General features: G+C 47.7%; 1 protein-coding gene across 1 annotated transcript; it reads left to right on the top strand.

The window, feature by feature from the left end:
* The first annotated feature begins 722 nt into the window (after positions 1-722).
* Positions 723-23876, top strand: EXOSC10 (exosome component 10). Its single transcript, XM_040263422.1, has 25 exons — positions 723-869; positions 2384-2520; positions 3440-3563; positions 4823-4927; positions 5221-5386; positions 5535-5649; positions 7511-7586; positions 7876-7986; positions 8187-8330; positions 9033-9223; positions 10674-10830; positions 11167-11315; positions 11484-11534; positions 12430-12541; positions 14243-14293; positions 14463-14541; positions 14633-14742; positions 16667-16762; positions 17106-17180; positions 18513-18600; positions 19663-19736; positions 20268-20439; positions 21253-21314; positions 21880-21956; positions 22768-23876. Exons 1-25 carry the CDS (start codon positions 759-761, stop codon positions 22796-22798), a joined length of 2664 nt encoding a protein of 887 aa, XP_040119356.1. The 5' UTR covers positions 723-758; the 3' UTR covers positions 22799-23876.
* Positions 23877-24862: the final 986 nt, after the last annotated feature.

The following is a 24862-nucleotide window of genomic DNA, read 5'->3' as shown; positions in this document are numbered from 1 at the left end:
TGACATTTATTGAACACCTACTAAGCCAAACTGTATTAAGGGTGTGTCATCCCTGATGCAGGAGAGGATACACCCTAGAGGCATCCCAAATCCACTCCTGAGCTGCCTAATACTGTCTCCCTCCTAACAAGATCTCTTGCAGATATTCATTTCACAAACGTCTGAGTTCACAGTGAAGTGCCTTAGGAGTGTTTCCAGCGGTGTGGATCAGGAGAAACCTCTAACTGGAGGAGCTTCAGAGCGCTGGAGGTAACAGACGCCTTTTCCAGAAGCCTACCTATGAAGTGCAAAAGAAATGTTGCGGTGGCTGGAAGGTGTTCGGTGGAGTGGCGTTTTCTGTCTTGCCTTTCATTTGGGAGAGATGCCAGCATACTTGTAGTCTGTTACGGAAGAACCAGCAACGAGGGAAGATACCAGACAGGGAGAACTGCAGGAGTCGAATCAAATGCGTGAAGGGGACACGAAACCAGAGCCTAGAAGAGCTGGCTTTAAATCTGAGAATTACTGGGTCCTCTGCGTCTCATCGTAAAGCACGGGGTTGTTGGCATGGAATAATACGAGGTTAAAGGAAAATGTCAACCTCCCTGGGTGGGGGCGGTGGGGGGGGGGGGCGGCTGGAGCCAGGTTCTCAGGCTGATTCCGCCCCAACCCAAACTTCCCAGCTCGCCCCTAGCAAAAACTGCCTCCGCACACGCGCAGTGAGCGCACGTCGCGCTGGCCGAAGCACTCTCGCGAGAAGAGTCGCTCTGGCCGGAAAAATGGCGCCTCCCAGTCCCCGAGAGTCCAAGGCCCAGTCGGCCACGAGCGCGGCCAAGTCTGACGGGGAGATGGTGCTGCCGGGCTTCCCGGACGCAGACAGCTTCGTGAAGGTGAGTTCGTGAGGCATCGGGGGCATCGGGAGCCGCCCGCGGCTGAGCGAAAGCAGGCCCGGACCCTCTGGGCGGCCGCCCACCCCGCCGCGTGCCCGATGCAGCCAAGCCCCGGGAGAGGGTAAAGAGGCTTGTGCCCTCTCCCGGCACAGTCTGCTTCTTCACCCTCCGGGGATGGGGCTTCGCTCGCTGACACTGGGGGACTCCCCACTCCCCAGGGTCCTGGATCTCCCGTTTGAACCCTTGAAATCCCGAGCATGGAGAAACTGTCGCCACGTCATAGGAAGGGATTTCTGGTCACCCTGAAGCCCCCAGCCCTCGCGACCCCGACCCCGCCCAGGCCTGAGCCATTCAAACAGCTCTCCGGAGAGGCTCGGCTGCTTCAAGCTGCCCATACTTGCTGTCCTCCCCTTCCGCGGCGGGGATGGCCCTTCTTCCCGCTCCTGAGGTCCAGCCCTACATAATCCTAAACCCTGGGTTTAATGTAGAATGTCCCTCCTGCAGATGCCATAGAACATTGATCAATGTCTCCTTCCTTAGAGTTCATTTGGATTATTTGTCTAATGGTGCTTAAATATGAGCAAACAAATCTGGAATTAAACATCTCGTGCATAGCTCCTACAAGACCATGAAACTAAAATAGCTTGTAAGTTAGCGCTACAGATTGCCTAAAACTCCACTTGCATTTTGTCTAATTTATCACTACCACAAATTTATTTATTTGGTTCTGATTAATTCCTGGGCCACTAGCCATGGTCCTGATTGGGTGGCTCTGTGCTACCAAGAATGCCACCATGATTCAAGTTCCCATTTTCTCTCTTTTTTTCTTGGAAAACATTTATAACACAGCTTACAGTGATGTCATCTGGCTTTCATGTGACCAACCATCATTTACCCATGAGAGCCACTTCAGGTTTTTTCTCTTTACCACACAGAAATTGAAATAGAGACATCCTTGGCAGTAACTGAGCCATAAGCACAAGTCCAGTTGTGGATAGTAACCATTCTAAATCAGTCCTATGAAAGATCTAGAATATTCTTATATTGTTTGTATCTATTATTATTATTTAGCTGAGCCATGCGGCTTGTGGGATCTTAGTTCCCCAACCAGGGATTGATCCATGCCCCTATCAGTGGAAGCACGGAGTATCAACCATTGGACCATCAGGGAACTCCCTTACACTTGTTTATCAAATTCAGAAACTAAGGTTCAAATAAATACAATAACTTGCCTAAGGTCACAGTACCAGGCTGTTTTGAATCTTAGACTTATTATATGTATTTGTTATTTCTATACCCATTCTTCCAAGAATGTAAGCTCCAAAACTCGTTTTCACGTTCATTCTTGTATCATAAGTGTTGGGGTAAAATCAGCACTAAATGATGCATGGAGATTGGGTATCTTCATCATCTAGGACAGTTCCTTATATATAGTAGATCTTGGGGAAAAAAATGAGCTGCTGAATGAATGGTGACCCGTGTCTAGAACATGCTTGTTTTTCTGGTTTTGACAGTTCGCTCTTGGGGCAGTGGTGGCAGTCACCAAGGCGTCTGGGGGCCTACCACAGTTTGGTGATGAGTATGATTTTTACCGAAGTTTTCCTGGCTTCCAGGCATTTTGTGAAACACAGGGAGACAGGTTGCTTCAGTGGTAAGTACTAGATATTCTTTTCTCATGTTGAAAGAAATGACTATGAAGAAGTAGATGATTTTTCCTGAGATTTGTATTTTTTTCTTACCATAATTTTCTGTGCTTTGGAGCTATAAAATGTAAAAATGACAATGGATTTTGATTAGGGAATGTTACTTGGTAAATTTTGAGTTTAACTCTAAAAATATATATGTTGACTATTGCAGCCATAGACAGTGAATCTTTTTAAATTAATATAAGACTTGAAACCCTAGATCCAAGATTCTCTCACACAACCTGTGGAGTCACAAGCTTTAGCTTTCTATTTTTTTTTTTAATCTATTTTATGTTTTAGTAATGGCTTTCTAATAAGTGTATTAGGACAGACAGTACACAGACACTGGTTTTGTTGAACTGTTGCATGACAGAATTAGAGACCCTGTTTTAGATTTCATGTTAAAACAGTGAATGCAGAATACATCGTTTACATAGTGTTGTATAATTTTTTAGAATTTAAACAAAGCCTTGGGGTAATTTCTTCTGCCCCTTCAAATAATGAATGAAGAAAATAAGTCTTTGTGAGATTTAGTGAATTGCCCAGTGCCATACAACTAGCAATGTTTTTTGCTATAAGGGTGCAGGTTTTGTTAGTTTGATCAAAAAGTATTAGGGAGGACTTCCCTGGAGGTCCAGTGGCTAAGACTCTGCCCTCCCACTGCAGGAGGCCCAGGTTCGATCCCTGGTCAGGGAACCAGATCCCACATGCCATAACTAAGAGTACACATGCTGCAACTAAGACTCAGCACAGCCAAATAAATAAATATTTTGTTATAGAAAGTGTTGGGAATAATCTGAGCTAAGCCTTGGGAGCTTTCTGCCAGATTAGTAAACAAGCAAACGAAAGTATACAGACTGATTTGGGTTTTCCTGTCCTTCCCAGCATGAGTAGGGTGATGCAGTACCACGGGTGCCGAAGCAACATTAAGGACCGGAGTAAGGTGACCGAGCTGGAGGACAAGTTTGATTTGCTGGTTGACACCAATGATGTTATTCTGGAAAGAGTGGTGAGTATTTCACCTCACTGTTAAGGTAACTAACAAATGAAGAGACTTTGTATTATTAAATAATGAAAGAAAACCCAGGCACTTCAGGAAATGAAAAGGAAGGAAGTTTAGCATTTCTTGCCCATAACAATATTCCCTTCCTCTGATAATTTGCTTCTTTTCCCCAAAAATAACACAGTTGTCTTCAGCTACATCACTTCAGAATATTACTTCCCCTGGGGATGCCTGTTTTTAAAGTGTCTGTATCAGAAATCTACCCTCCAGATCTGCCAGTTCCATTTTGTTGCAGGAGAGGAGGCCTCTGGATACAGGGCACAACCAACATTTAATCCATTTTTACTAGGTTTTCCAGGTGGCGCTAGGGGTAAAGAATCTGCATGCCAATGCAGGAGACACAAACAGGAGACTTGTGTTCAGTCCCTGGATCGGGAAGATCCCCTAGGGGAGGAAATGGCACCCCACTCCAGTATTCTTGCCTGGGAAATCCCATGGACAGAGGCGCCTGGTGGGCTACAGTCCATGGAGTTCTAAAGAGTTGGACACGACTGAGCACACACACATTGAGTCTTCTAAATACCCTGACTTCCGTGATTAGAGGGAGATGTGGCTCATTGCGATAGCTAGCCAACCGTCTTCTTCTGCCTACTTCTGCAGCAGAATATTCCTTACAGAAATACACAGATTGTCCAAAACACAGCTAATGCTCAGCCATGTGACAGTCCTGTGCATATTTAAATCATGCTCTCCTGTCCCATGAAGTCATCTCTTCCATGGTCTAAATGGCCATGGGTCTTTCAGTGGTTTCCTCAGATTTTCTGATTTCAAGTCCTACCATTTGTCAGCTAGGTGCACCACTGTTGATAGTGCCCAAACTGAGACCCCGCATCTGGTGCTACTGCACAAAATATGGATAGATGAGTACAGCCTTCATTCTCACTCTGATTACCATTCCTCTATGTTTAATGCAGTCTAGGATGATAGGCCCCATCATCCTGTAAAGGCACTTTTGAATTTCCAGCCCAATTTAGAACTGTGAAGAGAGTCAAGGGTTGGGAGTGCCTGATCACTGCCCTACCTTTGAGCAAATAATGCTTTAATTACTTGGGTTGACTTTCAAATTACATCTCCTACAGTTATTCGCTCTTAAAAATGTGTACTCTTGCACGTAATTCTCTGGCTATGTTTTAGGTAAATTTTAGGTAATTAACTCTGTTAACCCTTAAAGGAAGATACTAAACTAATACCTCTTGCACTCTTAGGGCATTTTACTGGACGAAGCATCAGGCGTGAATAAGAATCAACAACCTGTCCTCCCTGCAGGGTTACAGGTCCCCAAAACCATAGTGTCCAGCTGGAACCGGAAGGTGAGGGCTGCTTTTCAGAGGCACTGGAGTATCTGATACCAACCTTAGGGCCTTTACCCTTTCTCATTTGCATTTCTGTTCTAATTTATTGAACACAGAACTGGCCACCGCCTAACTTGTTCTCATAAACAGACACAACCTAATTTCACCCTCTAGTCGACTTTGCAGCCTCCACCCCACCCCCAGTGTCACACGTACATTCTTTAATGGGTGGCCGTTGGTGTAAAACGGAATTTAGTTTTCTAAGTTTTCAAGTTGCTGTGTTATAAAGTATTTGTATTTGTTGATCATAGGCAGGAGAATATAGCAAAAAAACAAAATCTGAAACGTTCCGGCTGCTTCATGCAAAAAACATCGTCCGACCTCAGCTTAAGTTCCGAGAGAAGATCGACAACTCTAACACACCATTTCTTCCCAAAATCTTCATTAAGCCCAATGCTCAGAAACCCCTCCCTCAGGGTAAGTGGTGCCAACTCTGCCCAACAACGCAAGTGAAGGGGGAGAGGTCTCCCTCCCGTCTTCCTTTCTTCAAATTCAGAGGGAGCCAGTTAACCCTTGGTAACTAGACAAAGTGTAAACCTGTCTTTGTCGCTGCTTGGGTCTCCAGCACTCTCCAAAGAAAGGCGGGAACGCCCACAAGACCGCCCTGAGGACTTGGATGTCCCCCCTGCCCTGGCGGATTTAATCCATCAGCAGAGAACCCAGCAGGTGGAGCAGGACATGTAAGTGTTCACCTGTCTGAATGTCCTGTTGTGAGTCTTGACCGCCATGTGTGTCTTCACTCTGCCTCACTTTTATAAAACGTGTGAATGAGAGCAGAACCTGAGAAGTGGGTGACTCTTCCCCTCATCCTGAGGTGAATCTTACCAACTGACCTCCTGCTTGTGTTCACAGAGGGCCTCACACAGGCGTCATTCATGTAGCCCTCATACAGTCCTAAGAGTTGCCAGTTGCTCTCGTCCCCATTGTACAGATGAAAGAACCAAACTTGAGATGCTGACTTCCCACTAGAACTAGAACTGGAAAACCCAGGCTTTCTTAAAATTTTCTTTCCTTTGTACCGCTCTGCCTCTCTTGTCAGGTGAGGTCTCATACAGGAAGGTAAGGCTCACCTGTAAACTTAGCACAGAAAAGACCTTCTCCCTGGCAGTATAAGCAACTTGGAAAAACTTTGCTGTAAACAGACAATAGGACTTTGCCTTCAGCGTAAAGAGAAAAGATGAAGGGGACTTTGCCAGTGTTGGTCCTTTGCTCACACGTAGCCAGAGTGTCTGGGCATTCATGCCTCAGCCCCAGCTCTGTTCTGTGAGGCCTCCAATCAAGTGCGGGAGAAATAAAGGTACCGAAAGAGGGCCCTGCCCTCAAGGAACTCAAAAAAGACAAGATTCTTATGCCAGAATCTGATAGCAGAACTGAAGAAAATGCATCATTTAGTATATGACACCTGAGGTATTTACCCCATCCTCTCTCACCTCACAGATCCGTTATTCCAGATCACAAAAAATTATATATTTCACCTTTCTGTATCATCTGCAGCAGCAGCTATACAGTGTTTTTCCAATTAGTGCTCAAATCTTTATAAATGAATAGATTTTTAATTGTTATACTTTTAAGGGTGAACAAGTTGCACCTAATTTTTTTTTTTGATGCACTTGAATCATCACCGAAGCAATGATGCTTTTTAAAAAATTTTCACAATGGTTTTTTCTTGTCTGTTTTAACAAACTGGATTAAAACGGTTGTTCTTCCTTGAATCATGGAGTTAATCACAAAGATTTTTCATTTTGTTTTTTATTGTAGTGTAATTGCTTTACAGCATTGTGTTTCTGCTGTACAACAAAAGGAATCGCCTATATGTACAAATACATCCTCCCACCTTGTTGAGCCTCCCTCCCACCCCCCCTTCACGGCCCCACCCCACTAGGTCATCACAGCAGCAGGCTGAGCTCCCCGTGCTGCACAGCAGCTCCCCGCCAGCTGGCCGTTTTGCTCACGGTAGCGGATGTATGTCAGGGCCACTCTGTTCGTTTGTCCCACCTTCTTCTTCCCCACCATGTCCACAGGTCCATTCTCAACATCTGCATCTTTCTTCCTTCCTGCCCTGCAAATAGGCTCATCAGTACAGTTTTTGTAGATTCCGTATATGTGTGCTAATATACAATATTTGTTTTTCTCTTTCTGACTTGACTTCACTCTGACAGACTCTAGGTCCATCCAGTTCTCTATAAATGACCCAGTCTTGTTCCTTTCTGTCTAGTATTCCATTGTGTATATATGCCTCGTCCTCTTCATCCATTCATCGGTAGACATTTAGGCTGCTTCTGTGTCCTGGTTGTTGTAAATAGCACTGCAGTGCACACCAGGGTGCGTGTGTCTTTCTGAGTTACGGTTTTCTCAGGGTATACCCCTGATAATGGAATTCATAGGTCATACGCTAGTTCTATTTTCAGTTTTTTAAGGAACCCCCATGTTGTTTGCCATAGTGGCTGTATCAGTTTACATTCTCACCAGCAGTGCAAGAGGGCTGCCTTTTCTCCACACCTCTCCAGCATTTGTTTGTACCTTTTCATTTTATTGATTCAGGTTTGCGCATCCTTATCAATATGAACTAGATCACTTCACGCCACCAGACTCAGTCCTTCAAAAGCCAGAGCCTCAGGTGAGTGCCGATCTTAGCTGATGGGTGGTTCCCAAGTAGCCCAGGAAGAATCAGGTACATCGATGACTGGATGCAGTTTTGGCTTTCCTTAGTTGCTTTTAGAGTATTGGGGTGGCCAAAAATTGGTTCGAGTTTTCCTGTAAGATATTACAGAAAGCCGAACGAATTTTCTGGCTACCCGAATAGAATCATTTCTTGGATCATTTCCTGGACTCATAATTCACTTTTTCCTTTAGGGAAATACGATGGTTCATAGTCTTCTCCTTCTCCCTATACTTTTGTGATGCAGCTATACAGACCTGTAGGAGAGACACCCTGCCACTTCGTGTCCACACTGGATGAACTAGTGGAACTCAATGAAAAGCTCCTGAAGTGTCAAGAATTTGCTGTAGACTTGGAGGTAATTTATTAATGACCTAGAAGGAACTGTTTACATTTTCTGTGAGTTCACCTATTCAAGAAGTATGAAATTAGTACTAATTTAAACCTGTTTTTTCGTAACAATCACATTATTTATTATTGATTTTTCAAAATCAATTTAACTGTAAGCCTGATAAAAATCCTTTGTTCGCTGTTTCCCCTTCTTTCTGTGTGTTTTAGCACCACTCTTACAGGAGCTTCCTGGGGCTCACCTGCCTGATGCAGATTTCCACCCGGACAGAAGACTTCATCATTGACACTCTGGAGCTTCGCAGCGACATGTATGTTCTCAACGAGAGCCTCACAGACCCAGCTATTGTTAAGGTTAGTCAGCCTTTTCCCACTCTTACATGTGAGCACAGGATTTAAGTGCTTCTCAGTTTACTATTGTCATCATTTCGGTATAGCCCCAGTAAAGCTAAGAGAAAAAATTGTAACTTCCTCCACTCGGGTGGGCTTCCCTGGTGGCTCAGATGATAAAGAATCTGCCTGCAATGCAGGAGACCCGAGTTTGATCCTTGGGTCCGGAAGATGCCCTGGAGAAGGAAAAGGCAGCCCGCTCCAGCATTCTTGCCTGGAGAATCCCGTGGACAGAGGAGCCTGGTGGGCTATAGTCCATGGGGTTGCAAAGAGCTGGACACTGAGCGACTAACACCAGTAGGGTACCACACGCTTTTGTTTCTAATCCTCTGTTAGAACAGCTAAGACTTAGCTCACCACCCAGAAAAATGTTAAAGCACTTTAATGAATACTGCAGTGAGCCCTTGATCTCAAGATTGTTGGACTTAAAGCTGTCCTTGAAGCCAGCAATGTGGCTTTCTTAGTCATCAGCTGTTAGCACTTACAAGCATGCAATTAGGATTGTAGAGGACTGTGGCCCAAACTAAAAGAAGCATGTAAAACTGAACCATCTTTATCTTTATCCTGGCTTCCATTCCAGTGTTCTAATAACCTAGGGACAGAGTTCATTTCAGAGCATAAACAGCCCTGAGCCTCTGTACTGCACGGCTTTGGTTTTATTTTCAGGTCTTCCATGGTGCTGATTCAGACATAGAATGGCTCCAGAAGGACTTCGGGTTGTATGTGGTGAACATGTTTGACACCCACCAGGCAGCTCGCCTTCTTAACCTGGGCAGGCACTCGCTGGACCACCTGCTGAAGCGCTACTGCAGCGCGGAGTCAAACAAGCAGTACCAGCTGGCCGACTGGCGGATACGGTCAGTTTGTTCTTGATGAGGAAACAGGGCTGGTGGAGGGAGGCCTGGGTGGTTGGTAACCCCACTGTGGAGACCTGCGTACAGGCTGTAACACCATTTGGATCTCTCTTTTTTTTTTCTTTTTAAGTTTATTTTTGGCTGCACTGGGTCTTCATTCTTGCAAGCAGGGCCCACTCTTTATTGTAGCACTTGGGCTTCTCACTACAGTGACTTCTCTTGTAGCGGACCCCAGCCTCAAGGGTGGGTGGGCTCTGTAGTTGTGGTGCATGGGCTTAGTTCCCAACCAGGAGTCAAACACCGGTCCCCTGCACTGGCAGGCGGATTCTTACTCACTAGACCACCAGGGAGGTACCCCATTTGGATCTTGAGTTGAAAGTCATTGGGCTTTTCTCCATTTGTTTTTAGTGGCATAAGGACAGCTGGAAGTTTTAGAATAAGATAGAGTTTATGTTGGACTGATTATGTTACATAGAAGAGAATGTTAATAAATTTCAGTCTAGTTTTGTGATGTGAAATATTTAAAACTTCTAAAATAGAAGTAAATTTCATTAAAAAAATGCTTCATATTTATTGAGGAGGAAATTAGATTGTACTTGAGCATAAATTATAAGAAAAATTAAAGTGAAAAGAATGTTTCATATTTGAAAACGTCAGGAATTACTATCTTAGATAAATAGTGCATCATGCTTCATGGAAATAGTTGAAATTGCCATGCCATGTCAGCATTTGTCCATGGCAGTCTCTTGTTTGTAACACATCTCCCTGGTACATGTGTGTGAAATGGTCTCCCATAAGTGTGAGAGAATTCTAAGAACAGAGGTGACTTAGCCTTGTAATCAGTATTTACTATAATCTAAGTAATTTATAATAGAGTAATTACAGTATAGTAATTTACAGTATAGCAAATATAGCACATAGTAAATATATACTATATAAATATAATTTATAGTATAGTAATTTATAGTATTTACTATAATCTAAGGCTGTTATGGAGTCTTGCCACACTTTGTGGGATTCTTGCTCCCCTTGGTAATTTTCAGATGGCTGGCTTCCTCTCTGAGGCTGTACCTGTTGTATGCAAAAGCACCAAACTTTTCTGCACATCTCATGCCAGAATTTCTCAAGAGAATTTAGTAAAGAACTATAAGATGAAAATTGATAAAAGCTAAAAACCACTTCCTTTTACTTGACCATTGCCACATGCCACACAGTGGGATAAGATTCACATTCAAGGCAGGGCCCTGATTTTTAACCACATTGTTGCCCAGCTGTGCCTTCTGCCCAGTTGTGGAAAGAGCGGCTTGTCCCATGAGGATGCCTGAGAGGCTGGTGGGGCTGTAGTATTGGCCCGGGGAGACTCTTGGACTTCAGCAGGAACCCACAGGGTAGACGAGTCAAATTGCCACCTCGGGGGAAACCAGTGAAACGGTGTTCTCTGTTGCAATCCTAGACCTCTGCCCGAGGAAATGCTGAGCTACGCCCGAGACGACACTCACTACCTGCTGTACATCTATGATAAGATGCGGCTGGAGCTGTGGGAGCGCGGCAACGAGCAGCCCACACAGCTGCAGGTGGTGTGGCAGCGCAGTCGCGACATCTGCCTCAAGGTACAGCCCGGGCCCAGGTTCCGCTCGGGTCCCCGTGCTCTACTTTGCTCTTTTATTATTTTTAAAAAATTTTTAAATGAGTTAATTTATTTTGGCTGCACTAGGTCTTTGTTGCTACACACGGGCTTTCTCTAGTTGCACAAGTGGGGCCAACACTCTAGCTGGGGTTTGCGGGCTTCTCGTTGCAGAGCATGGACTCTAGGCACACGGGCTCAGTGGTTGTGGCGGTGCACGTCTGCCTTGCGGTTTACGTTCATGAAAGAGCCCAGTGTCCTGAAGAGCCCAGGGCACAGTACTGATTCCCACTTATCTTGAGCATTCTTTAATATTTTGCAGAAATTCATCAAACCCATCTTCACAGACGAATCTTACCTGGAACTCTATAGGAAGCAGAAGAAGCATCTGAACACACAGCAGTTGACGGCCTTTCAGCTGCTCTTTGCCTGGAGGGATAAAACAGCTCGTCGGGAAGATGAGAGTTACGGGTAAGGACTGTCAATCCCTTTCATTCTTACTAGGTGTGGTGACAAGGAAATAATGGGCTTTTTCAACTCTTTTCACCATGAAAGTTGATTATGTTTTCCCAGGGTTACAGCACATCATGGAGCTTGTCGGCAGAATTTAATGGGATCCTGTTGTGTGTTTTATTCCAGATACGTCCTGCCAAACCACATGATGCTGAAGATAGCTGAGGAGTTGCCCAAGTGAGTGAGGACTGGTTAATGTGCTCTGACTTCCTCAGTGGAGAAAGTGCTGTCCTTTAGATCCAGCTTCCCTGATTGTTGTTACCTCAGGGCTATTTACTCAGAGCAGATTAGTGCTCTGAGGAAGTTAGCAAGTCCAAGGAATGCAGAATCTCTGCCCGCGCACTGCCATTTAGGAAGCAGAGCTTCTGAACTGGAGCTGTTTCCATGTTTATCCCTTATATGGACTCCCATGTAAGTCTCTGGGCTTCCCAGGTGTCTCAGCGGTAAAGAATCCGCTTGCCAATGCAGGAGACATGGGTTCGATCCCTGGGTGGGGAAGATCCCCTGGAGAAGGAAATGGCAACCCACTCCAGTATTCTTGCCTGGAAAATCCCATGGACAGAGGAGCCTGGTGGGCTACAGTCCATGGGGGTCACAAAAGAGTTGGACACAACTGAGTGACTTAACAGCAGCCTCAGCCTGTAAGTCTCTGAGCCTGGAGCACTCACTTTAAAGGAGAGAAAATGTCTCAGACTCTTTCATCTGTACCTCCTTCTGGATTAAGGTGTCTCATGATTTTAGATGTCTTAAAGACGATGTTAATTGGAGTATAAGCAAAGAATCAAAGCTTATCATCACCTGGCACCTCCTTGCAGGGTTGCAGGTGAGCAGAGCTGTGGGGCTGCGTTCCAGCCCGCCCTGAGAGCAGGAGGCAGCAGTAGGAGGCGTCTGCTCAGGGCTAAGTGCAGCAGAGAACACGTCTTGGAACAGCCAGCGGGGCCACCCTGACAGATCGTGTTCCCTCAGTTCTCACCTGAGCACCTACACTCTGGCTTCACCAAGTTGTTGTTCTTTCCTGTAGCCTTTGTGGGCCAAGCTTCTGGGCAATGTTGAATGTGTTCTCTTTCTTCAGGGAACCTCAGGGCATCATCGCTTGCTGTAACCCCGTGCCTCCTCTCGTACGGCAGCAGATCAACGAAATGCACCTTCTGATTCAGCAGGCGCGAGAGATGCCTCTGCTCAAGGTAAGAAGGTCCCCAACTCCACAGATTCTCAGCTCTGTTTGCTGGCATCTTGCTCCGTATAATCTCCTTCACACGTGAGTCCATCTCCATTCTGAAAAAAAAGCCGGAGGAAATAATAGGATTTAGGAAATCCACTGGGTATGTCTTTATGATAGTCAGAAGCTAAAGTTCATCCTTTTTTAAAAAAATTTACTTATTTATTTTTGGCTGTGCTGGAGCATCGTTGCTGTATTTGCACCAAATAGGAGCTAATCGTTGCAGCACGCAGCCTTCTCATTGCAGTGGCTTCTCTTGCTGCCAAGCACAGGCTCTAAGGTGCGCAGGCTCAGAAGTTGCAGTTCCCGGGCCCTAGAGCACAGGCTCCATAGTTGTGGCACACGAACTTTGTTGCTCCACAGCATGTGGGGTCTTCTCAGACCAGGGATTAAACCCATGTCTCCTACATTGGCAGGCAGATTCTATACCACTGAGCCACCAGGGAAACCCTCATCCTTCTTTCTTTGCAACCTTATCTTTATTAATACAAGGGCCCGTGATGTCTCATGATGTCTGATGGGCTGGTTAGCTGTTGTCCCGAGGCAGTCAGCCTTGCAGGATAAACTGGAGTGGGGATCTCAGCACAGAGACTGCATTTTGGAAGCCTGGCAGTAGTCCAAAGTGAGATGATAAGAGCCCTGATGAGTGTGTCGGGTCACAGGAATGGAAGGGAAAAGACAGGTTCAGGAAACATCTTCAAAAGCAAAGACTGATGGGACTTTATAACAGGTGGTGACAGTGGCTGCGGTTCTTTTCTGAGCACCATGCTAAGTACTTTAGAGGTGTTCTCTGAATGGCAAGTAGAGTTGAAGATAACGGAAGTGGAGTCAAGGACCACTCACTCCACACAAGAAAGCCGAGGTGACAAGAAACAGGAGCACCCCGGAGAGAAGGGAATTCAGAAAGAGCTAACTGTGAAGAAGATGCTAAAGTTTAGGCAGATTTAGATGAAAGCAGGATGCCCAGCCCGTAATACAAACCCATACATACACACATACCAACACACCTGTGTTCTTGTGTAGATGTCACAATATGTCTACACAAGATTATGTATAGATTTACATGTGTGTGTGCTTTGTTTTGTTTTTAATCCATACAAACATTTATTCTGCCCTTGCTATGGGGTGGGAGAGAGGGTGTTCAGAAAGATATGCATGTTTCGATTTGTGTTTTATTTGGCACAGTTTTTAATGTTTTGTCTCAGTAATAATATTAGCATGTGTAAAACATGTTTGTAATTTTTTGAAAGATTATTGATCACAGGCGACTTGAAATCAGCCCCTTTGAGGTAAAAAAGAAGAGAATCTGAGGATAAGCACATTTAATGTCTTCACGCTAATATTTCTTTCTTGACTCATACTTTGTCCAAGTAAAAAGCAAAACACCAGTGACTAGACAAAAATCTTTCTCAAGCTCTTTGGAATCCTTCTGTATTGTGCCTCACTGTGATAAAGGGTTTTATTCTTTCATCCAACAAATAATTACTGAGCACAAGTAATTACAGTGCCAGGCACTGGAAGGGGTGAAGGGACGAGAGAAAGTCTCGGGCTCTTGAGAAACACCGTCTAGTGAAGAGACACATCTGCACTGAGGGAAAAAAAGAGAATGAGTGTGTCATCAAATTTAGGGAACGTTCCTGACATTCTGTCTGTTCTGCCTCTGTAGTCTGAAGTCGCAGCGGGAGTGAGGAAGAGTGGGCCGCTGCCCAACCCTGAGGTACCGTGATATGTTCGTTGTGGCTTTTTCAGAGGGAGGGAGGGGGAACCAGTCACAGCCTGGACAGACCCAGCCTCCTTGACAGACACCAGGGCCTGTCACCTAGTCACAGAGCTGCTGCCTGCCTGCAGGTCCTTCACTCCGGCCTGTTGCTTTCTTTTTGATACAGAGATTGGAGAACGTTCTCTTTGGCCCCCATGACTGTTCCCATACCCCGTCAGATGGCTACCCTCTCATCCCAACCGACGGTAATGAAGAGGCCCCTGGCACATCCTGGGGGTGGGGCTGCCCAGTGTGCCGCCCCGTGGGCTTGGCCTGCGCTGACTCCCCTCCCTGTAGGGCCTGTGCCGGTGCAGAAGCAGGAGGGCCTCCTCTCTGCCCAAGAAGATGAGGAGACCCTGCCAGACATCAGATGTCTCGTCGCTACCGCTGTCATCACATTATTTAATGTGAGTGGCACCATCCGGGACATGACCCAGACTCGGGGGATGTGCTGGCTTTATCAGACAGGAGGCCGTCTGCCGGAAGGGGAAGTCAGTGGCGGTGGGGGTGGGCAGGAAGCCCATTGGCCGGATGGTGTTTGCTGCCCTGATGAGGAGGTCTGTGAGGGGTGGTGGAGGGTTCTGTGTGCTGCCTGAGGAAATCCTCAGGGGAAGTGCCCCCAGGGAACTGGACAGGAGCTCCAGGGACATATAAACAGGAGCCTTTCTTCCCCGTTCATCCAAGGTCAGTCAAGGGCCAGTTTATCCTGATTGCCAGAAGGGGTGGAACAGTGTTTCCAGTGAACTCATAGCGTGTGCTGAGTGTACTTTCCTGACAACTGTTTGGATGAAAAGAAGGAAAAAAGAAAAGCATTTCTCCCCAGTCTGGCCCGTTAGATTAAGTGAGCAGCAGGAGATGCAAGTACCAGGAAGTGGGTAGGAACTTGTTCTCCCCTCCCAGGGAGGCTGAGTAGAGACTCCAGGAACAAGTCTGGCCTGGGACACGATAGAGCTTGTCTTGGTTGATCCCACCCAGCACGCTTCTCCTTTCCACCACAGACCTGAGCTCTGGGTTCTGTGCAAAAGGAAGACCAGGGTGCATGTGCTGGTCAGGATGGATAGTTACTGAGATGACCAGGGAAAAAAGGAAATCACACAGATAAAATCTGAATACAGCACACAATATATGTGAAAGAAAGTGAAAGTGTTAGTCATTTAGTTGGGTCCAACTTTTTATGACCCCATGGACTGTAGCCCACCAGGCTCTGTCCATGGAATTCTCCAGGCAAGAATAGTGGAGTGGGTGGCCATTCCCTTCTTCAGGGGGTCTTCCTGACCTGGGGATCAAACCTGAGTCTCCTGCATTGCAGACGGATTCTTTACCGTCTGAGCCACCAGGAAATGCAACAGATTTGGTAAGAAGGAAAAACTATAATTTCTGGAAAGAAGGAACTGAGAAAGAGAAGCAAGAATACTGTCTGGATAAAGACAAGTTTCATTCTTAGCACGTGTTCAGGTGGTAAGAAGCTGGGTGGTCCAATCCCATTCACAACTCTCCCATCACACTCAGATGCTGCACCAGAGCCGGGGAGGTGAAGTACCACCTGCAAGATGTATTAACTGTCTGGGAGTGAACTTTCCTTTTCTCTTAACTACGTATAGTTAGTCTTGTTTCAGTAGCCAGTGCAAAAAGAAGTTTAGGACCTTTAGTTGACCACAGAGTTCATTGACTCACCAAGGCGATTAGGCAGCTAAAGATGTGAGCATGAACTTGTGGCTATGTGGATGTATAAGCGCTGTGTGTTGTCTAGCAGAGGCTGCATCCGTGTTCCTGGTGCACAGGAAGCCTGACTACAGAGAAGGCCAGGGGCTAGCGCAGGCTGATGTCCCTGGTGAGAGCGACATTCTGTTGCATAGTTTTGTTGGTCACCTATAAAGGTGTATGATTTTAAATTTCAGCTAATTTCAGGTTACAACCCCAGGTTCTCCAGTCAGCCAGATCTGGGCTTATATCCTTATTCTGCCCTTATTAGCTGTAAGGCTCTGGAAGACTTTCTTAAGCTCTCTCAGCCTTAGTTTCCTCATCTGTACAATAGTGAGAGTAACACCACGTACCTTGTAGGTTGTAAGGATGTGGTGAGAACTCATTAATTCAATGAGTGTGTATTGGGACTTCCCTGGCACTCCAAGGTTAAGACTCCACGCTTCCACTGCAGGGGCCACGGGTTCAGTCTCTGGTTGGGGAACTGAGATCCCATGTGCCGTGTGGCATGGCCAATAAATAAATAACTTTTAAAAGTCAGCTGTTGGCGTTATTACTGTTACTCCTCTTGCCAGCATCTAATATCATAAAATGGTCACGATTGTAAGCCATTGTTCTCTGTCCCTGCAGGAACCTAGTGCTGAAGGAAATGAAAAAAGTCCATTAACAGTTGCACAGAAAAAAGCCCAGAGCATAATGGAGTCCTTTGAAAATCCATTTCGGATGGTAAGTACTAGTTGCATATGTTAAGGGCTGACAGAAGAGGCAGAGCTTTCTGCAGCTGTAGGTGCCTTTTGCCTGAAAAAGGAACCGAGAGACTTCGGAGACTGGAGAAGCCTCACCACCGTGATGTCATCCCTGGCAGTGGGTCGAGACCCCAAGTCCGGTCTTCTGAGACCAAGTCGATAAGAGGACCCCACTTGAGGGCCAGGCAGCTGCGGCCAGGCTGACACTCTGCATTGAGGCCTCCTAAGATGTAACCAGCAAGACACCCGCATCTGAGTGCCACCGAATTCTGGGTCCAGATTCTATTTCTCAGCATTTAACATGACGGTTTCCATTTCTCCAGTTTCTGCCTTCAGTAGAACACCGGGCTCACATTTCTCAGTCAGCAAAGTTTGATCCATCATCGAAAATCTATGAAGTAAGTGGATTTGTCACCCTTTCTAAGAGTGAACTTTCTAAGAAAAGAGGACTTCTTAATTTCTTAAACCAGGTTTCTGTTCTAAACAAGCCCATCCTTGAACCTCCCTGAAAAGGAGTTCAAGAAACACTTCATATATAAGCATTGTTTCCAGAGAGGAGCCAGACTTTAATCAGATTCTTGAAAGCATTGGGGAACTTTTTAAAGAAACAGGTCTTTGTTTTTTGTTTTTGTTTTTAATTAGAGTTTAATTTACAAGGTATACAGTATAGATATGAAATGTACAGCTTGCTGCATTTCTATTTCTGAATATTACTTTATGCTCTTAAAGATGACAGCTTAAATTTTGAAACATTCTGTTGTATGTTGTGTGCTTTGTTTTAACAGCGTTTTAAGTAAGAGTAAGAATCTGTTCCCTGGATCCCCATGAGATATTCTTGGGAGCTGGCATGTTAATTGTCTGTCAAAAGCCCTCATCCTCCCTGTGGGAGGTGGTGCTCTGATCAGATGGGTGGCCTGGCTCCCTCTGCCCCCGACCCCCACCCCTACACTTCTCTTTAGGCCAGAGAGTCAGGCCAAGGGACGTCCCTGGTAGTCCAGTGGTTAAGACTCCACGCTCCCCAGTGCAGGGATGAGAGTTCCATCCCTAATCAGGGAACTAAGATCCTACATGCCATGTGGCACGGCCGAAAAAAAAACAGAAAAGAGAATCAGCCTGAAACCCTGATGGGCCTCTGCCCTGTTGCTGTTGGTAAGCCTGCTGTTTTTAGAAATGGGGAGTCAGGTGAGGTTTCTGCTGTTTCTTCTCTTCCCCCCACTTGTGGCTTACTCGGGGCAGCCATCTGTGCCCCCCCACCCCCCTGCCCCGCCCGCCAGACTTACCGTTTCCTGTCACCAAGATGTGTTCTCGTGCCCCAGGTAAATGTGTCTTAAAGAAGCACGTCAGACCTGCAGGAGTCCTGCCTTGAACACCGTCTCTACCATTTATTAACCACGTTCCCTTGGACATGCTACTTAGCTTCTCCCAAGCTATTTCCTGTCTGTAAAGTGGGGGTGATGATGGTACCTGTGCCTCAGGGTCATAGAAGGGACTGAGTGGGTGGATATGCAGGCATCCAACCCAGTGCCTGGAATAATATAAGTACTTTATAAATAAAGCCAGCATAAGCTCTTATTTTTTATGTCATTAGATACAGGATCATTAGATAATGGGACTTAGGACCTAGAATGTGTATAGCTACCAGTCAGCATGCTCTGCATCACCTCATTAAAAGAATCATCCTAGGCAGCTGAGTTTTGGAGATCTTTTGTTGTGTTTGTTTTCATTTATAGATCAGCAACCGTTGGAAGCTGGCAAGCCAGGTACAGGTACAAAGAGAACCTAAAGAAACTGCCAAGAAGAAGGCAGCGGAGCATACAGGTAGTGTAGCACCCACCACCTTGTCAGCTCAGCTGGCGCCTTTGGTTGAGAGCAGCCCTGGCTCACTGTTCTGTCCAGCTACTTGAGCAAAGCTCCAGGCACAGCCGAGCAGCCCCAGCCCTCCCCTCCACGGCCTCCCTTCTGCCGAGGGGTGGCAGACAGTGAGCCGGAGATGTGTGAGCTGTCAGGGCAGTGGGTACTTACGCAAAGAGAGAGGAAGGAAGTGCTGCGGCTGGGCCTGACGGGGCATGGGCTGCTTCTGTACAGCAGTCCACGAGGCGGTCTAGTGAATGTGACGTTGAGCCGAGACCCGCAGCCATCAGGGGAGAGTGTTCAGATTGGTGGCCCGGTGAAGCCAAGGCCACAGTGACCCAGGAGGCTAAAGGGATGGGGGCAGGGGGCGGGTGGAGGGTAGGACAGAGAGCAGGCAGGGGTCTGTTGTTGGGGACTTTTACTCCAAGTGAGTTGGAAGCCATGGAGGGCTCTGAGCAGGGGAGGGCCGTACCCTGACTTAGGTGTGGAGGCCTCACCAGCTGCTGGGCAGAGGGCAGGGCGGGCAGACCAGTCAGGAGGCAGCACAGGGTGCAGATGAAGGGGGACACTGGTATGGACGTCATGGGGGCAGGGCAGCTGGTGGAAAGTCAGAGTCTGGCATGTCTCATAGAGAAGCTGACAGCATTGGGTAAGGTGGTCCTGGACACGAGGTTTTGTCCTGAGTGCCTTGGGAGGCGGGGCTGTGTGGACAGTAAGGCTACACGGGTGCCGGTTAGAGGCGGAGGAGGTTTTGGTTCTGGTCCTTGACCTGTTAGGGTTGAGATCCTGACACTGCGTCCTCAGGGGAGTCACGGAGGCCGCTGGGTGAGGAGCAGGCAGGGGTATGGGCCCAGAGGTTGGTTGATGAGGAGAGAAACGGCTGAGCCGCGAGGCAGGGTCCTCCAGGCATCCCTGGGGGTTGGGGCTGAGGGGCAGGGTAGCCGCGCTCAGCAGGGGTAACGCCGCAAGCAGTGTGGCTCAGAGGCCCGGCTGCCGCCACAACCACAGAGACCGTTCTCTCTCTTGCAGCCGCCCGGGACCAGGCCCAAGAGGAGTACAAGGCCGCCGCGGAGCAGGCCGTGTCCGTCCGCCAGCAGGCTGCAGTACGTGCCTGCATTTCTGCTTTCTCTGGTCACGGTCACGGCTGGTCTGGAATGTCAGGAGGGCTCACCCTCAGCGTCGGGTTATAGGCGTCTTCTGGGTGCTGGTCCAGTGTAGTGCTGCCTCGTGGCCGCCCCCGCCCCCCGCCCCAGAAGGTCTGTGTCACTGTCCGTCTGCGGTGGTCCTCCTGCTGCGTTTGGGGTAAACATGCCTTTGGCCTGTAGAAGGAGGTGAGGCATCAAGCCCACGCTGTGTCCACTCCACCTGGGAGCTATTTCACCACCTGCCCCCGCCTCCGACTCCCCAGCACCCTGGAGTGCTCAGCTCTGGCCTCTCCAAGTGGCCTGACGTCATCCTCCAGCTGGGAGCTTGGTCCCCCCACCGCCAGTACTCCTCTCTCCATCCCCAAGCCTGTGTTTACAGCTCTGGAGGCATCGTGTGCCTCGCAGGGTGCTCACGGGGTCACACACGCAGAGTGGCCCCTGCCCTGGTTGTGGCCGTGCTTCCCTCTTACAGGTCTGATCAATCCACAGCTAGAGAATGCTGCCAAGAAGAGAGAGCGGGCGACGAGTGACCCGAGGACGACAGAACAGAAGCAAGAGAAGAAACGCCTCAAACTTTCCAAGAAGCCAAAAGACCCAGATCCGCCAGAAAAAGACTTCACGCCCTATGACTACAGCAAGTCGGATTTCAAGGCTTTTGCTGGTGAGGCCGGAGGGGTTGTCCCACAGGGACCACCTGAACATGTCCCATGTGGGGAAGCAGGTGGCAGGGAGGGAAGAGCAGAACCTTAGTGGAGATTAAGCTCCGCCCAAGGCCAGGCAGGCAACCTGGAATTGTGAGGGCAACGCAAGGACATGATGGGGACAGGGCAGAAACCCACCACCCTCAGCCCCCAGGGCCGAGCTGCAGGAGCCACTCCGGTGGCTCATCAAGATAGTGTCCGTTTTGTTAATAATTGTGGCTCCAGCCTTCTTCACAAGTTGTGCCCAGAAAATTTCCTCAGACATACACACATAGAGGAAAGATGTGGATTGTTGAGAAAGATGTGGTTTGTTGAGACAGCCTGGTGCCTAGAAGATAATGCTCTGTGCCTCCTTAGCCTGTGAGAGCCTGTCTGTTGAAAGGGCTGCAGTGACATTCCTAATGACAGAGCAGCCTCTTTGGCGACCCAGCCTTCTTTTCTGCAAGAACATCCCCTCTGGCCCCAGTTTACGGACAGTGGCTTCATCCTTCACAGAAACCAGAGGGATTTCCTTGATATGAACTGGCCAGTGCTTTAGCCACCGGCCCCTGACCTGAGAATAGACCTATGAGAAATGAGCCTGGCCCCCAGCCTGCCCTTAGCTACTTAGAACATGATTTGTGAAGTGACAACAAGCCAGAAGTTTCTGTCTGTGAAGGGCTAGTGAGCTGACAGCCCACACTGCCTGGATCTTGTGCACCTGGCCCGGTAATGAGTCTGTGGTGTGTATTAACTCACATGGTCACCAGCCTCTCTTTTCTCTTACCTTGCAGGAAATAGCAAATCCAAACCTTCTTCCCAGTTTGACCCAACCAAGCAGCCCCAGTCAGGCAAGGTAAGAAACAGACTGAGAATTCCAGTGGGCTTGAGGTGTGTGTTGTTGACCCTCCACTTCTGGCAAGACTGGCCCATCTAAGAATCCTCTCTGTTTGCATAGCTTTCCCTCGCCTCATTTTTTCCCAGGCACAAACAATACCTATCACCTATTTCAGCAAGAAAAAAAATGTTGTCCAGTGTCTCTAAAAGTGGGCGTGTGGTTTTGAAGGGTGTTACTGTTTGCTGCCTTGGGAATTGTAGCAGCAGGCTGAAACACTCCCTGTGATACCAGTACAGGCCTGCCGTTGCCCCCGTGGGTGTTGCTGCCAGCCAGAGTGCAATGTGACTGGACGTCTGGCATGAGGAGGGTGAGCGAGGCCTGTGTAGAGCCTGGCCATTCCCTCAGTAGCTCATCTGTACAGCCTTGCCTTCACTAACACCCAGAAATGTCCAGTTGTGAGGAAACCAAGAGTCACACCCTTGGCACTGGAAGCTCTGATGGGCCGTCTGAGCCTAGGCGTGTTTTCCTGTGCGTTGTGCGGTTGTGGTCGTCACTCAGCCTAGATGGTTTCTTGTCTTTACAGAAATGCATTGCAGCCAAAAAAGTTAAACAGTCGATTGGAAACAAAAGCATGTCCTTTCCAACTGGAAAGTCAGACAGGTACGTCCAAGACACCATCATGGCTAAGGAAACCCGGGGAGGCCTCACCTAAAGAGAATCTCAGAGCACATCTCCTGGCCTGATCCCGATCTTTGTCAGTCAGAAAACTGAGCTGGGAGGAGGAGAGGTGATCACTGGAAACCACAGTCGTAAGCAGGCCTCCTAGGACTCCAGTCACCCTCAGCCCTCTCCCATCACCACGTGGTCTCCTAGGGTCATCCCAGAGCAAATAGGTTTGAAATCTGCCTATATCAGCCCCTTTCTGAGGAAAGAGGGAAAAAAATCAGTAAGCAAATATGGATGATCATTGTTGTCCAAGAATATTTTAGGGAATTCCCTGGCAGTCCAGTGCGTTTGCTGCCGATAATCTGGGTTCAGTTTCTGGTTGGAGAACCCGGGATGGAGAGTTCCCCATCCCTTGGGATGGCTTCTCCATATCAAGGCACATGGCATCGCCCAAAAAAGAGTATTTTAGTTAAAAGCCTGAAACCCTAATCCTTGCAGCAGACCCTGAAGTTGGAGGACGCACTCCCAGGATGTGGCAGCGGAGGAGGGACCATCCTCAGCTCGGCCAGCCCTCCCTCGCTAGGCCACAGGGTGTTGCTGCTCCTGCCTCCACTCCTGTTCCCTGGAGTGCCCTTGGAGTGCCAGGGGCACTCTACTGCCCAGCTCAGTTCTCCTCGACCCCAAACAGACCGTTGTCCCTCAGTTCTGCAATATTAAGGCTCACAACGTTTTATAAACTGGCTGACTGCCACCATTCAGCCAGACTGCAAGAACTAACACTTTTGTTTTCACACTGTCTCTACAGAGGTTTCAGGCACAATTGGCCAAAGAGATAGTGTTGGAAGACAGCCTCAGGATCCCCTGGTGGACTGGAAGCACCAGATAGCGGTGCTGGTTTTGTACAGACTCATTTTTAAACTATTAAAAGATAACTTGCTGGAAGAAAGCGGGTGCCTGACTTGTCTTTTGTGGCCACTCCAGCTCTGGGGGGCAAGAACACACGTCGTCCTGTCCAGGTCACCCTCTTCAGCGGTCTGGGGTAAGTGTGCCCTTGGAGTGTGGTTTCCGGAGAAATCCAGAACTTCCCCCGAGGAGGAATGCAGGAGACACCCCAGGACTCAGGAAAGGGAGGCCTCCACAGGCCAGGGCACGATGCCCAGCTGACTCTCCATCCTGAGAGGACGCACTTGTCCACGCCTGCACATCATACACATGAAGCCAGATGGTGAAAAGTACCTTCGGGAAGAGGGACTGGTGGGTGCTTGGAGCCACTGGGGCTTCTCGACAGCCTGGTCTCTTCTCTATTCCTTTCTCTCTCTCTTTTTTTACATTTTGTTTTTTCCCCGTTATAAAACTAATAACATGTTTATTATAGGAAATGAGAAAAACATGGAAAAATGCAAAGAGAAAAATTAAATCATCTTTAATCGTGCAGCACAGAGAGAATGTTTACTATTTTGATGGAAAGGCTTTTTACCTTACGTGTGAATACCTTCCAGATGACCTTATATTTCTATAGTGTTTCACCTTTAAATTTTATATTATGAGACCTTTCTCATCCTGAAATTCATTTTAGCTAATGCACATCATTCAACATTTAGGTTTCCATTTTGTACTCTTTTTTTTTTTTTGATTGCTGAGCTCAAGCTTTTCTCTAGTTGCAGCGAGTAGGGCCCACTCTGTAGTTGCGATATGCAGGCTTCTCCTTACGCTGGCTTCTCTCGGGCTCTGGGGCCACATGGGCCTCAGTAGCTGTGCATGTGGACTTATTTGCCCCGTGGTGTGTGGGATCTTCCTGAACCAGGGATTGAACCCCTGTACCCTGTTGGCAGGTGGATTCTTAACCATGGGACCAGCATTTTGTATTATGCTTAATGTAACACTGAACTTTTTGTATAAATTCATGACCCAGTCTCTTGATTATTCTTCAAAATTCCTTTTGATTTTAGTCCTTAGGTAGGCTATCAAGAAAGCACAGAATGATACCATTATTTTTTTTAACAAATATTTAAACAGGAACCTATTTTCTTGGAAGTCTTTCCCATGAGTTGTTGAGAGGGCTGACTGTGTGTGAGACCCTGCGGGGTTGCCAGGCCAGACCAGACACGGCTGTGCTGTGGAGAGCGGTCTCGGACAGCCAGAGTGTGAGCAAGGTAGGACTCAAGTGGTCAAAACCCTGGCTTAGCAAAAGATCTCTTTCTCTGAATGGAAATGGCAACCCACTCCAGCATTCTTGCCTGGAAAAGCCAATGGATGGAGGAGACTGGCAGGCCGCACATGGGGTCGCAAAGAGTTGGACACGACCGAGTGACTTCACTTCTCTGTAAATGCAGTCAGCCCAGAGCTGGTGCAGTGACTGGTGGTCCTCAGACTCTGCCTGCCATCTTGTTGCTCTACCGTCCTTAACTTGAGCACAGGACTCCCACCTCCTGGGCCTGGTGACTGCCCCCGTGCCACCCACCACATTCTCATTCTGTTCAGCTGGACGGAAGGGAGACCAGCGCCCAGCCTCCATTCCCCACTGGCCAGAACTTAGCCACATGACCACATCAAAGGATACTGAGAAACTCACTAGTTCAAAGCCCAGCTGAAAATCCAGGGTCCTGTAATTCTATAATCAGAATTTGGTAAGAATGGACACTGAGGCAGTCGTCTGCCAGAAAATGAGAGGAGTCTCCACTATAAAAGCTAGATGAGGGAGTTCTCTGGTGGTCTAGTGGTTAGAATACCAGGCTTTCACTTCTGTGACCTGAGTTCAATCCCTGGTAAAAAAAAAAAGAGGGGAATTTTTTTAAGAAATTATATTCATGGGACATGCCTGGTGGTCCAGTGGTAGAGACTCCGCATATCCAATGCAAGGGGCTATAGGTTTGATCCCAGGGGAACTAATTCCACATGCC

The sequence above is a fragment of the Oryx dammah genome, unplaced genomic scaffold, assembly GCF_014754425.2.
Source record: "Oryx dammah isolate SB20612 unplaced genomic scaffold, SCBI_Odam_1.1 HiC_scaffold_21, whole genome shotgun sequence".
NCBI lineage: Eukaryota > Metazoa > Chordata > Mammalia > Artiodactyla > Bovidae > Oryx > Oryx dammah.
This window is presented reverse-complemented; position numbering and strand designations above follow the sequence as displayed.

Excerpts from the sequence above, each read along its gene's own strand:
- EXOSC10 (XM_040263422.1), top strand. The coding sequence starts at position 759 with ATGGCGCCTCCCAGTCCCCGAGAGTCCAAGGCCCAGTCGGCCACGAGC. Across the intron at positions 4,928-5,220 it reads TGTCCAGCTGGAACCGGAAG|GCAGGAGAATATAGCAAAAA; the intron begins GTGAGGGCTGCT and ends TGTTGATCATAG. Across the intron at positions 21,315-21,879 it reads AGCAGCCCCAGTCAGGCAAG|AAATGCATTGCAGCCAAAAA; the intron begins GTAAGAAACAGA and ends TTGTCTTTACAG.